This window comes from Thunnus thynnus, chromosome 1 (genome assembly GCF_963924715.1).
Source record: "Thunnus thynnus chromosome 1, fThuThy2.1, whole genome shotgun sequence".
In the NCBI taxonomy this organism is placed as follows: domain Eukaryota; kingdom Metazoa; phylum Chordata; class Actinopteri; order Scombriformes; family Scombridae; genus Thunnus; species Thunnus thynnus.
Genome location: NC_089517.1, coordinates 19183453 through 19198572, shown reverse-complemented (window position 1 = coordinate 19198572; position 15120 = coordinate 19183453). Strand labels below are relative to the sequence as shown.

Below are 15120 nucleotides of genomic sequence, written 5' to 3'. Positions count from 1 at the left end.
TATATATATAATGTTACAATGTCGGGGGTTCATATTAAATGTGGATGAAGTGTCAAATAATGAGGTAAAGGTATGTAGAAGTAATCACTATGAGCAAAAAGCACCCGCTTCAGATTGCTCTGAATGCCAGCATTTTTTTCTGCTTTCAGCCTGAGCTGACGTCAGCTCGTGACTGATTTCTATATATGGTCATCTGCTCCACACAAAGCACAAGTTCACTGCTCTGCTCCACTAACATTAACATTAGCATTAACATTAGTATTTTTCTATTGTTTTGGGGGTAGTCACGCTGAGCCATGACTGGAGTCGAGCTGGCACACTGTGAGTGTTTTTCCATTACACAGCAGGGCAAAGTAAAATAAGTAGTTTACCTGTTGGAGGTGTGCTGGTTGTCTGCAGCTCTTCGTCAAACATCTTCATAACTGTGTCTGTGTCTGCTTGTGCTATTCCTCCCTGCAACTGACCAAAAAGCTCCAAATATCTCCATATATTGTTGTGTTGCCCGGTTTTAAGCAACGCCAAAGAAGTTATGCTAATTCGGTGAGGAACACATCTCATTTCCTGTAAATTCATCTCCTGTTACTTAGTCATTTAAAAGCTTTCCATTTGCAATAAAGCAGAAAATGTTGGGTTTGCATCAGCAGTAACTTAACACAACTCTGATGTTGCCCGTCACAGGCTTCCGGAAAGCTGACCAATCAGAACAGAGTGGGCTCATTAGTAGGGGGGCCTTAAAGAGACAGGAGCTAAGACTGCCTGTTTGAGACAGAGGCTTAACGGAGGGGCTGCATAAGGGGCCAGTATAAGATAAATAAGGTGTTTTTTGAACTGATTGGACTGAATGAATCATGCAAAGCTGCTCTAGTGGAGTCCCAGAATAAAAATATAGTGCTAGAAAACATAATAGCTCCCCTTTAAATTATTTATAGTGTTTCTTCTGGAAGTAGTCACTCTAGCAATCACAGCAGCATTTTGGAAGAAAACAACATACTGGTTGGTGTAGCTTTAGACTAGAAGTGGGTGATTCTAAATGACATCAATCCTAGATTGTTAAACTCCAAAAAATGTTTGATTTTTTTTATTTCCACAGGTCAGAAAGATTATTATTTCTGCAAAAAAACTGAACAGATTGACACATTTGTGGTCGCCTTTGAAAATATAAAGTAATAAACAGAAGAAGAAAGCTAGTAAACAGTTCCTGATAAACAAACAATAAGAAGGCCATCAGTATTTCCACTCTCCTAGCAAAGTCCATTTTAGATAGGATGTGATGGTAAGTGGTGCGTTAATAATTCAAGGCTATGAATCTTCACATGGCTGCCTGTATGGATTACTGCAGCCCGGTCTCCTACAAATTACATTGATATGCATTTATTCTTCACTAGCGATTTATGTTCAAGGGCAACATTCAGAGCCAAGTGAGGGTCAGCAAAATAAAAAGGGTGGAGGATGAGTAGGTGGATGGGCATGTAAAACATTTAGCCTCAACACTGGCAGCCTGGTTCCATTTCAAACATCTTACTAACAGTGAGAGTTAGGATTTTTAGTATTTAAATTACTATACAATTACTATTACTGTTACAATTTAGTATTTAATTACAAAAAACACAATACTGTGCAGGTGAATGGAATTATGTTTGTGGTGCTCACAGATAAAAACAAAATAAATAGCTCTACAGTCAGAAACAATATCCCCATTACTCAATTCACAGACCTCGTTGTCAACATTGTTAAGGAGGACTATTTCTTTGTAGAAATTAATTGCTGGCCCTAGATGAAAGACGGGGGAGTCACCCAAATCAGGTCCTGCAGGGACACTGAATTTCAGAGTAAACAGACTGGTAATCAAGATATTTTCATCTTGACCAAAGTGGAGGACAGAAGAATGGACTATCATTCTAAGTAGGATTAGCAAATAACAATTATTTTCATTATACATTAATCTAATCACTATTAACTCAAATAATTAATGATTGAAGTTCCCAGGCTGGTGGCAATATTGGGTAGGTGGGTTAAGAAATGCATTATGCCCATCAATGGTTAACGCTGCAGGAACAGCAGCATCACATCAGAGATACCAAGTTACAGCAATGACACTCTATCCTTGTTATAGCAAGTGCTCTAAAACAATGCTATAGAGAAGAACCCACAAGAAGGGCCTGATGCCAAAAACTCTGTATCTCTCTTGCCTCTCCCTCTCACACACACACACACCATTTGACTATTTTTCTCTGTACACATTAGCACGTGCCATTTTTTAACAAAAGCAAAATATGCAAGAATGATGAAATGATAGGCTACATGATAGAATAGAAACTCTATCATGTAGCCCACAGTGTCAGAAAAGGGTCCACCCACAGAACTTGTGGGTCCAGCTAGGGCTGCACTACAAAACATGTTCCAGCTGTAGCGACTGCCAGTTGATACTGCAACTGTTTTTATCAGGCGTTTTGCAACACAATGTGTCCCGAATGAAACAATTTGGCAACCACAGCAAAATAATCATTATAGAAGAGAGGCAGGTGTGTGATGGTCTTTTAAGAGGTCCAAAGGCTTTGGCCTACCTTATTTGAAGAAAAGCTCACATGGACGACCTTTCCAGGATGCAAAAGGTTAATCATCATTGATTGTCATTGAAGTCCGGTGATTTTTGGATGAAGTCTCGCTGAATAGACAGAATAGCCAGTGCCTTCAGCCTATCCTGTCCCATAGTACTTCGGAGAAATTATTTGATCCTCTTAAGTGTACTGAAACACCTCTCTGATTCTGCCGATGTCATGGGAGTTGTGATGGCTATTTGCATTAATTTCAATGTTTCAGAAAATGTGCTCTGAAGATTGTTCTCAGTCACCATCTTCAAAAGTGACATTGCAGACTTTAATGCTGCAAACTCTTGGGGAAACTGGCCTTAAACAGCAGAAACAGTTCAGTGTAAATAAGTTCAAAAGATAGTAAGTGCCAGGCTTTCTCAAAGCAAGCCTTTGACTGCTCTATCTTTATTTCACAGCACAGTTTGGCTACTGACAGATTATCAGACTGCCACATCCTGCTGTAGCAACAGCTGTGTCTGCATCTGGATGTAGCTGGGTGTCATCTGTGGTCAGCTTGTCCTTCAGTTCAGCTATGGAGCAGGAAAAATTCTCCAGGGTCTGTTAGGTTTTTGGAGAGAATCTATGGTTCGTTTTTGAAGAAAGCTCTGTAGAATATAAACATGCATGAGGGCAGAGTGGAAAAAAGATAAAAAGAAAAGAAAGTTCACATCCCCCAGCAATGCGGACAGGCCGCGGGCTTGTTTGATTGACACACTGTCCAAAGACTGATCATTCCAGATTTTTTCAGAACACTGTTTCAAAGTATCTTGATGTTCAAACATGGTGTGGCTTTTAAAGTTCCTCCTTGTTTGTCCTGACACTGGAATCCTCATCCTCAACACTTCATCCAGGACTGCAGTTCTTTTGGGGGACTTGGAGAAAAATGTTGCATAAGCTGAGATGTTGACCAAAAATATTCTGCTGGGTGTAAGAGATGAGCAGGACTGCTGCATGATAAGGTTTAACTGATGGGCATAGTAGTGCACAAAGTGTGTGTAAGGGTGTGGTCAACAAGGTCCAGAAACACGCCCCACTGGAGTGAAGTCAGAGATTCATCGGACCCCTGCAGAGCTAGCTCGTGTATCCCACAACACAGTCCTCAATCTGTGATAGTGAATGCTTGTTTTTCTTTACCAGCTCATTGTGTCTCTGTATAGCGATGAAGTGGTCCACATCAAGTTGACAGGCAATGTTAAATTTACCCAAAATTGATAGCTTTATGCTATTTCCAATGTGACTTGTAACTGCATTCATGTTTCCTAATTTTGTCGGATAAATGTTTCAAATCCACAATTCCTTGTTTGATCAAAGCCATGTCTCCTCCAAAAAGCAAGCATGAGAAACAGAAAAGTGAATTCTTAACTACCTGCCGTTAGCCGGTCCTTTCATTGAAACCACGTAACACAAAACTTACGATTTTGTCATTTGTCCTTTTGTGTTATCTAAACATCATTGGGTCAATGTGTTCCCTGTCTCTTCACTTCCAATTTTTCCTCCAAAGACATCAAAGAAAATGGATGATAAAGTAAATAATCCACCTCATTCATACTAACGCCTGCCATTACCACAGTCGCTCACTTCCCCCTCTCACTCTCACACAAGTAGCACCTCACTGTACGTACCGTTACTCTGTATGTCCACTGTCATTGTTCAAAAGTCAGTAGCCTGTGAGCTGAATGAATTTCGCCCAAATGATCAGCAAATCAAAGGTGTGCCACAATGCCTGTCACTCACTTAACACTACAAAGATGAATGGAAGCTGATGCTACTGTCTTTGGGATGAATAAATAAGCCCATTTAGATATATCCTGTGTTTTTCTTGTGACTGTTTGGTGCTGTTGCTGCACTAGGGTCCACCAAAATTGTTCTAAGGTTTTTTAACAATAATTTTCTCATTTTTAATGTAAAAAATAGGGAGGGCTTAGCCCTGTTAGCCCATTTATACCAGCTGTCCCAGATCAATACAGTGTTGGAGGGATGCTCAACCTCCGCTTCTCACTAGTCTAATCAACCCTGCAGACCCCCTAATAAAGCTTCTCATCAGTGTCATCATTTCTTAGACAGAAAATAGCATTCTGGTATTTTATCGCCTCCAGTCCAACAGTGCCCCAGCACAGTTTAAAATGTCAAGACATTAGGTTGTGACTCTCATTTAATTCCCATTAGGTCACATATTGTATGTAAAGCATTTTGTTAGATATTCATATTGTAGGCATTTTTTTTATGGATGAAACTTGAGCATTTAGAGACTAATGATGTGATGATTATTGTTCTGGATTCAACACAGATTACTGTTGTGACCTTTATTCAAAGTGGCATGAAAAATTGCAAGCACATTTATGCAACAAGGTGCACTTCTGAAAGAGGCTAAAGCTGACTTTACCAGATTTCTGTTATGAAATGTACAAAAACGCAGTCAGAAATTCGATCCCACCTGTGTGTTTGGAGGCTGAAAGATAATGGTGAGGATGTTTCCTGTTTCTCTTTCTCTACAAGTTGGTTTAGGATTGTCTGAAAATGGTCCAGCACTTCTGTGGAGAGGATGGGAAATGTGCTCCCCTTTTCAAACAGCAGAAAGTGTGAACTGATACACATACAATGGAAACTCTATACCAATTGTCTGCACTGATTCAACTCTATGCTCTGGGCAGCAAAAGAGGAAACTCAGCTTTACCTTAAAAGTGGGTCTGTGCTTTGATGTGAAGGGTTTTATTATCGCAAAATACTGAGGAAATGTGAAATGAATGCAGTGGGAAATATTAGAGTGTTTTTTTTTAAAGCCAGTCAGGGTTTCTGGGGGGACAGGAGAGGTGGTGCAGGGAGATGAAAGCTGATAGCTTCACATACACCGAATAGCAGTGAAACCAAAACACCGAGTATGAAATGAAAAAAGGAAATTCCTAAAGCAGCATAGTAAATCACAGGAATATGGTGCAAAAAGTTCCTGAGGTTCCGCTCATCTTGTCAGGAGGCTGAAGAAGTGTAGGTTTCTTTTGCTGATATATTTCTCTTCAAATGTGGCATTTATCATCGACAAGGTGTCACCACATTTTCTGACATGCGTGTAATATCATTGCTCACTACACAGTCATTACTAATTTAACAAAGGAGGTTTTGGTCATATCCATATGCTCATGTTTGCAAACCATTTTTTCATTAGATTTTGAATTATTTTGAGCAAAAATGAAGAAATAATGTCCAAGAGTATCCCTCATTTCTAGGTTGTTTATTTCAAATGTCTCTTTCTAAAGATACTAAACCAGTTTTAGATGTGTTGACTGTGACTTTTGTGAGCCCTTCAGCTGTCCTTCTCCTTGCGGTATCCTGCTGAAAAATCTGTATTCAGAGATAGATGCTTTGCTCCCATGATATCCAGACACCTAGTGGTATTCAAATGTGTGTCAAGGAGCATGATGTTTATCATGGAAATGCTCCCTACTTCATTATATCCCCACCTTCAGTTTACAGTGATAACTCATGGTCCGCCCAGCTTGAAATGAGACCATATCATTCTTTTTTTAAATCCCTCAGTGTCTTGAGCGTGTTCAGTAGTCTGATTGAGTCATAACATCCCATAATATTGTAATAGAAAAGGTCTGGCAACCAGTATGTACTTCTCTTATACATCATGGTGGACTGTGAAATACCTTTCAAGAATGTATTGGTAACTTTATTCCATGATTTAATGATAAAAAATAAAGTGTGGTAGCTCAGTAATAACAAGTTAATAATATGATAATAAATATGGAGAGAATCACCATGTATTATCTTAATAATACTAAGGAACATTTTTAGTAACAGGGTTATAATGGGCAAAAATATCCCAAGGTGATAAATTGGACTACTTGTTTGTTTGTCCTGTGATATAGGGACTGTTTAAGGACTTTAATTTTGCATATGGACTTGTGCAGAGATAAAATGTATTAATTAATTACTCTGTATTTATTAATTGCACAAATGTGAGCATCAGTGTTTACTACATTTTTTGTTAGAAAACATAACTAGGTGTATCCATTGCATTGTAAACCTGTGGCATTTTAATATTTCTGCTTAAATTATTATTTTTGCCCTTCGACGAACCTCGCAGTTTCCAGTCACTATCAGGGGAACCTTCAACTACGCCTGCCACAGCCTCTTACACATCGGTGCTGCACTCTTGCTCGGGCGCGCCCTGTTTGGGAGCAGCATCGGTATCATATCCAAGCTAGCAGCCAAAGCACCAGCACAGTCTTCGTTAGCTGCCTGTTCATCGTCATTCGTATTTTTTCTGCTGTTTCTTAACTTTTTGGCAGTGAAAACAAAATATGCCTTGAGTGTGATTTACTCTTTGTCATTGCAAGCTCACATTAACACTGGCACGGATAACAGATAGCGCCTATGTGGTAGCTTACACATTTAGCAGCATTTCCTGGTGACTTGGCAACTTGTGCTGTGTGACAGCAACACTGTAGGTTACACTCTATTTTTAAATGAAGCAATTTGTATTCAAATGCTGTAAATGCTTTGATTAAAATATATTTTTATTGTGCTACTTTAAAAATGATTAATGACTGATAGTTACTTAAAATAAACCTTACTATTTAGATAAGATACTGTGTAGAAAATTTAATTTTGAGATTTTCAGGGAGTCCCAATTGTCGAATATAGGGCCCTGTGACCCCCTGTATTTCACACACTGACAAGAGCATTATTCGTATTATCAATTGCCCAAGGACCAACCTCTAGCAGTCGTAGGAATTATGATTTTTGTGTGTTGGAGGAAACTGTTTGTGACGTTATTACAGAGCGACATAGTCCACAGAGGCAGGAGGTCACGGTGGACAGGTGATTCAACAAAATGTCAGACTTTAACACAGGAGATTACTGCTTGTTTTCAATTTCCAACCAACAATCAACATTAGTTTCTTTTAAGCATGACTGCAGTCATTCCCTAACCGTAACAAAGTTGTTATTACTGTAACCATGACGACAAACGTTCCTGAACCAACTTTTTTAAAACCAAATCACAATGTTTCCCTAATCTTTACAAAGTAGTTAAGTGTCATACTTGAGGGAATAGACTGACAGTGTATTCTGTTGTTTAATTTGGAGGACATGGTTTTATCTATCCAGTAGTTTTGGTTTTATTTGTCTTTGCGATTTCTTCCTCCACACCAACACAGTGGAGGTGAATAGAATTTAATATGCGCTGCTGACAGTATTGAAGATACAGTACATACAAAACAGCAACATCTATTTCCAGAGTCAGAACCCACTGCAATGGAGGTAAATGGATAATCCACAGATAACACTGACTACACTGTTTTCATGGGGAGAATTTCCTACTGAAGAATAAATCCTTATGAAAACTCAGGTGTGTGGCTATCCATTCACCTCCATTGTCTTGGTGTGGAGGCAAAGATCTTGGCGAGGGATATCTCATAACCTGGACAAATAAACTGCAACATTTATTAGTGTCTGACATAGACACCCCCCACAGCTGGTTAATATTTTATTGGAAAGTCTTTTCTACTGGCTAAATACACTGGGTCTGAGGGAAATACAGAGCTTTGTGAAGGGCAATAGCATTACAGAACAGAACAACACTGAGCATATGGATGAACAGCAGAGAAATCTTTAATGCTGCAGGAATAGTTTGAGATATTTTATAGATGTTTGATCCTTTTTTTTTTTTTTTTTTTTTTTGGCTGTGAAAACTTTGGAATCCATTGAAACTGACACAGCTTCAAGCTGCTGCTGTTGTTAGCGAAGAAAAAAAACACAAACATGTAAGAGCCGCCTTTGAAGCCTGCGGGGGGTGAGCGCTTGAAACTCTAAAGATAGATTTTGGGTGGAGTACTTTAAGGCAGTGAGCCATCCATACACAAACTAGAGGTTGTAAAAAGTTCATGAAATTATTCAGGAGAATCCAAAGATCTAATTGTTAAGCTTAAGTTTGTACTGTATAGCCGCACCGACCATAAAACTGCATTATTATTATGCTTCATATCCTCAAAGATGATGTGAAATAACCATGTGAGTACTCCCATCAAAATCCACTTTAAGCCACTAAATGCTCTGCTTGGTAACTGGCACCGCTGTAGACAGAAAAATCACCAAAGCACTTCCACTCACATTACATTTACATTAAAGGTATTTAACACCTGCTCTTATCCAAAGCAAATTATGATGAGGGCAGCAGTGAAATTAGCTCAGGCTCAGGCTGATCATGCTCCGATAATGGATCTGTCTCTGTCAGAAAAGTTCTGCAAAAAGAAATTAGACAAAGAACAGCTAGATAGTGAGGATCTACAGATTTAGACAGGAGCATATTGGCAGGAGGATGTGGCAGAAAGGGATGATACAAGTGGGAGCAGGGGACGTGAGGTATTTCTTGAGGAGATAAGTTTTAAGTTTACAAGGGAAGGGAGTGGTTGTGTTGTCCTCACTGAGATTGTTCCATAGCTGTGGAGTGAGGGCCTGACTTCTAATAATACAAAGTAGACTCAGACATGGGCTATAAGTGGTGGAGATGAGATTTGTTTAAACCGCAGTGTGGGGGAAGTATGATACCACCATCCCTAAGCGAAACTGTCTATCACTCCTGGACATTTTGTAAACCTAATTGCTGTTTGACATTTTTTTTAACAGCATGGATGTGGAGGGAAGTCTCTTCAATCCAAGATAATGCCACCATCGTGGAATAAAATGTAGTGTAAATGTTTGCTGCAGTGCTGTTGAGCCATGCTTTCCACTTCAGCAGCACACTGGAAACAGACTGTGTGAGTCACAATGCAAATTAGATGGTGGGTTCGATCACTCAAGGAGAGTGCACTATTATGAATATACAACTGTATAAGTCAGTTGTATTTTGAGCCAAATAGCAATGTACTGTCTACAGCCTTCTGTAGCACTGGAGGATTCTGACTTCCATCTTGACAGTAATGACCCATTTCTTGTCATTTATTTGACAGTTGGTGGTTAACAGCAGAGCAGAGGGTAAATCAGCTGCCGAATACGTTGCAGCGGATTTACAAACAAGGTATTATTTGGATAAACTGACCACATATTGGGAATCTGCATGGTTACTTGGTTCTCAACTGAAAAAATGTTAAATCTTAATAAAGTGACATATTAAGTTCAAGAGCAAAAATTACAAGTCTGGCTCAAAATCTCCATACCATGATGTCATCGCCCTCGGATATCTTTGTCAGACCACAAAGCACACTGGGTAAAGTAGGCCCAGCCCTCCTCTCTATGCCAAAACAGTGACAGAAAGTTGAAACTGAAAACCAGTAACACTGAACAAAAACTGACATGTAAAAAATTTAAAAAAAAAAATCACTGAAAAAAGACAAACATGAAGAAAAAAATTTGAAGATTGATGTTGAAAAACACATAATAATGCAAAAAATCTCTAAATAAGATAATGACATTGTCATTTTTTAATGCCCATGTTTTATTTTTCAGTGGAACTTGTTTCAGTGCCAATGCAGTTTTTCCAATAGTGTTTCAATGCCAATGTTTCCTTTTTCAGTTCAGGTTTTGTTTTCAATGCCAAATTTTATTTTCAATGCCGAAATTTAATTGTCGCTGTTCTGGCCCCATAAAAGACCGAGAAGACATTTTCTCTTAAATAATCATCAGTGACGACACACTGACAAGCCATGACCATATCTGCTTGACAACCAGTTTAATGGCCATGGAAAGTGTCCCATCATTACTGTCCCAATCACATCTACAGTTTACGTCTGATGTTTCTAATTCATCTTTGATGACGCTCATCTCCAAACGCTGCACATGTTCTTTGGCAACATGTCTTTTGATGGAAATGACACAGGAAGGATGTGAGCTGTGCTGCTGGGTGCTGATATAACAGCACAGTGTGATCATTTAAATCTTATTCATACTAAAACACCGGGTGTCCTGGACTAATGCTAAGCACAGCACATTTAAGTGGTTTCTGAGCATCCTCCACAGGCTCTGGTAGTGACATCTCCTTTGATGACCCCACACAAATTTGAGCGTGTAAACAGAAGAGCACGTCTTCATTTCTTCTGTGGAGTCTTTGAATTGCTTTGCGATACCATTCAAATTCTTCAGATGCTAATCAGTAACATTGTACGGCTTAATTCATTTCCCTCCAAGATTTAATTCTCATATCGTCACAAGTTTTTGTGACTCAGAAAATCTGATCCTTTTTGATTTATTAATACATTTTTTTAATGACAAAATGAATTAAAATGTTAATCACTCATATGGGAAAATTGAACTGTAAAAGGATGCAGGAACATGTTACATAAATAACCACAGCCATCCATCATTTTAAATGCTTAACATATTGATTAGAAATGTATGGAGGCAAGTATGACAAAGGCAAATTAAGGATGTAAAACCGCAGCAGAAGTACCAGTACAGCTCAGTGGACCAAAATGAAGTTTGAAAGAAATGCAAAATATAAAAACAATAAAATCTTTATACAAATATTTGAATATATAATGACACTGATATATGTTTTCGCTGTCACTTATGGCTGGATAGAAGTATTTCAGTCAAAATAAGTTTGCAAAGATCCCTGCACCAGGATCCTGAGCCTCCCAGAGGTCTTCATTATTTGAGGAGTTAGTGCCACTGGCTTTTGCTCATCAAGGACTAACGCTTGCCCTCTCAGGCACCGGGACCATTCGCATTTTCCACCATGGGAATGCCGCCTCCTCCCTCCTCATAGTCGAGGATTCAGTAGGGTGCAGAGGTGATGAAGAGCACTGCTTGTTGGCCAGCACACGCTTTAAGCAGCCTGGAAATTATGCCATCATGGCCCACTGCACTCGCAGTGGGGAGACTCCTCAGCTGCTCTCCCACCTCAGTGAAAGTAATGTCTGGTGTTTGCATCAGAACTAAAAAAGTTGCAGAAAAGAGGCAAAGCCCCTGAGGTGAAAAAGAGTGAAGGTTCACAGCTCTGTACACAGAAACTAACATTTTTCATGAAGTTGAAATGAAACGTCTCAGTTGTAAAATGTGTTTTTCATGAGATTCGTGATTCCTTGCAGCACAAGGAGTCAGTCTTTAGTAAAACTTTCTAAAATAAACTTCAAACAGTGTTTCCATGCAGCTCAGAAGGCCCAACTCATAGCTAGTATGAGCATCAAGCGTGAGGCCCTTCAGTATGTCACAACAACATCAGTTAAGCCTTTGGTGCAGATGTAACTTCTCATCTTCAAGGCTACAGTATGTGTGTGCATTGTGACTTTTAATTAATGTGAGGCTACAACTGAACATTTGTAACTGAACACTGAGAGGCAAAGCAGGTTCATTGTTAAATTTTTTTTTTTTTCTTGCTCTCTATTTGTGATGTGTAAAACCAGGTGTGGCAGTGTGGCGGCAGTGTTGAGGTCCTGCCTTGTGCTCGCATCGCCCACATCGAGCGCGCTCACAAACCCTACACGGAGGATCTGACGTCTCACGTGCGGCGGAACGCCCTCAGAGTGGCAGAAGTTTGGATGGATGAGTTTAAAAGCCATGTCTACATGGCCTGGAACATTCCCGTGGAGGTGAGTGATGATGATTTTGATCAGTTGGTGAATTGGAGTTCACAGCGTAGGTCTTGTTATGATTCACTAGCAAAATATTTTATTCACGATAATAGTGGTATCACAATACAGGTGATACAAATGATTCATTATTTTTGTTGTTCATATATTAGAAATATGTAAATGTATGTGTTTTTTTACATTAAACAAAAGTCAGGTCAAATCTTCAATGATACAAACTTCAACTGTGTGAAAATTAGGTTTGAAAAATACAACTTGCACTCACAACTTATTTTGAGCGACATTGTTGCATAAACAGCAGCTCCTTTGCATTCACTACTTTTTAAAGTTTATGTTTATGGAATCTTTCCTTTTTTATATAGATTACAGTAGAAGATGCAGAGAGGAAACCAAGAGAAGATTTGCGGTTATATAGCACTAGACCACCAAGATTCCCCCAGCATTTATTATTTTTATCTAGTCTGTATTAATTGAGAGTATTCTGAGCTCTTTTACTGCTCTGGACAGTGTCTTTTTGGAGCAGGAACATAACCTTTGGACACGGAGACAAATAACCTGAGTACAAATCAGTTTATTAAACCAATCCGTTCGTTTTAAGGAATTTTTGTGGTGACAAGACATAAAAAAACAATCCTTAATTTGTGTAGTGTAACTGAAGGGGAAATTATAGCCCTGGAATGACAAAGCAGGAATCCATCATATGCTGTACTTAATTATGAAGTGTTTTCTATGTCACAGTTTTATAGACAGCTGAGATGAAACACTATATGCCAAACTGCATATAGCCTCTTTGACATACGTACATTTGTCCCATTTTTCAACGTAGGATGTCAGCTATTAACTAGCAAAAGGCTGAACTGACAGAAACCAAAACAGTTCAGACTTCAATGTGTGCTGAAAAGGAAGGAAAACCTCAATATTATAAATGAGAATATTACAGTAGACTGTAGCTGTCATTTTATCCATAACATGTCACAAATCAACCAGACAACCAGAAGGAGCTTCAGTCACAATATGTTTATTATTATTATTACTACAATATGTTTGTTTATTTTATATAGTATTTTTAAATGTTACCTGTACACAGGATTTGTCATTGCAGCCCTCCATACAGAGCAGTCATTCAGAAGTCCAAGTCAGATGTGATAAATTGATGCACAAATATGAATACAGAAGATATCAAACGATGCCATTATAAATCTACCAGACCATCAAGCGGCTCCATTCAACCGGCACCTAATCTAAATGTTAGAAGGCAGAGTGTGATCTGTTATCAGCTGCACTCCTCCCATCGCAGATGTTTAGTTGAATCAGGCTCCTGACACCTCCAGAAGCCTCAAAAATGATTTCTTACACTTACAGAATGGCCTAAATTAAATGTGTGCCACAGAATAAATAAATATGATATGATTCGATATAACAGTCTAAACAGAGACATTAACGGTTAGAAACTTCAATATAAAAGGCAACAATGGAATTTTAAACGATGAATTAAAGAAAATAATTTCATTACAGCTGTGACATGGGAGCAATATAAATAATCAAACAAAGTATGCATATAATTACATTTTTCAGCACAAATGCAATCAATTTATTCTTTTTAATCTCTTTATTTGAGGCTTTATTGTATCATTTGAGATGCTGAATAAAGACGTCTACAGTGTCTCTTATTGTACGTAATGTCTCATAGTTTGCAGTATCACAGTACATCTACTTGATACAAAACACGTAGTCTACATAGTCTGCGTTGTGTTTCCACTGTTTTATCAGAGTTGTATTCAGGGGTGTTTAGTAGATTCAAGTTTTTATTTAATCTTGAACTATTCAATAAAATAAAATAAATATTTATACTACGTTGTCTTATGTTAAATGCAGCATCCCTCAAAGGCGAAGTCAAATGTTTGTTCACTGAAGTTTTTTTCTTCTCCTGCATAATCTGTTTGAATATGTAAATCCACGTTATGAATAGATGAACATCTGCAGGCAATTCATTCAGTCAATAATGAGCCGTTTAACAGAGTCTGTACTCAAGAAGCATGAAATTTAGCCCCAGATTTAGCCCCATGAATTAACCACACAGCAAAAATGTCAGTTTTAATTTACCTCAGAGAGTGTAAAAATCAACACTGTCCCCGCGTTCATGTGCGTTCGCGCCCATCTGAGTTCACTTTTAGATGTTTTTGGACAGAGAGCCACGTCAGCAAGATTTGCACCCAATGCAGTTTTCACTCCAGCTTCTGAGTTATTACATAAAGAGAGGCATCAGTGATGTTAGATGAGATACACTGGACAAGTCTGGGCATATTGTCACAGGAGACTGGCCCTGGGTATGGATGTGTGGAAAATAGACGGTTTTCAAGTCAGAACAGTAAAAATCAAACCCCACAGAGGCTATTCAAATACATAACAAATGGTTGCACAATCCTTCTCAATGGCTGATATCTATCACTTCTCCACAAACCATGGTTAATCAATCTTATGCTTTGTGTGCTTCTGTGTGTTTCTGTGTGTGTGTGTGTGTGTGGTTTTTTGAACCCAGGACCCAGGGATTGATATTGGTGATATCTCTGAAAGGAAGGCTCTGAGGAAAAGGCTGCAGTGTAAAACTTTCCGATGGTATCTGGTCAACATCTACCCCGAGATGAGGATGTACAGCGACACCATCGCATATGGAGTAGTAAGCCCTCTTCCTCCTTATCCCAAATTAAATTCGGTATGCGCAAAAGCCAAAACAAGGCTGAACCATGCCTGAGCAAATCATTTTAATCCCTTGTGTTGAGATCCGGATGGCTGCAGTCAGCAGCACAAACATTTCACCAAGAGGATGTTTGCTGCTGCAACTTTGACTTTTTCCTCCAAAAAAGTCACTGAAAAAGAAAATATGTTGAAGCTTACTTTAAATATAGATTTTTTATATCCTGCTAGAGGGCTTTTATTAGTCAGAGAAGCCAGAAAAACTGACAGCCAACAGGGCATGCTGGCAGTGTTTCTATTTTCCC

General features: G+C 38.8%; 1 protein-coding gene across 1 annotated transcript in view; it reads left to right on the top strand.

Annotated features, from left to right (window-relative positions):
• The window catches only part of galnt18b (UDP-N-acetyl-alpha-D-galactosamine:polypeptide N-acetylgalactosaminyltransferase 18b), an 84318-nt gene that overhangs the window by 55957 nt on the left and 13241 nt on the right, over positions 1-15120 (top strand). The window contains exons 8-9 of the mRNA XM_067588711.1: positions 11936-12121; positions 14661-14798. Of these exons, the coding sequence (XP_067444812.1) occupies positions 11936-12121; positions 14661-14798 (324 nt within the window). The remainder of the gene's footprint in view (positions 1-11935; positions 12122-14660; positions 14799-15120) is intronic.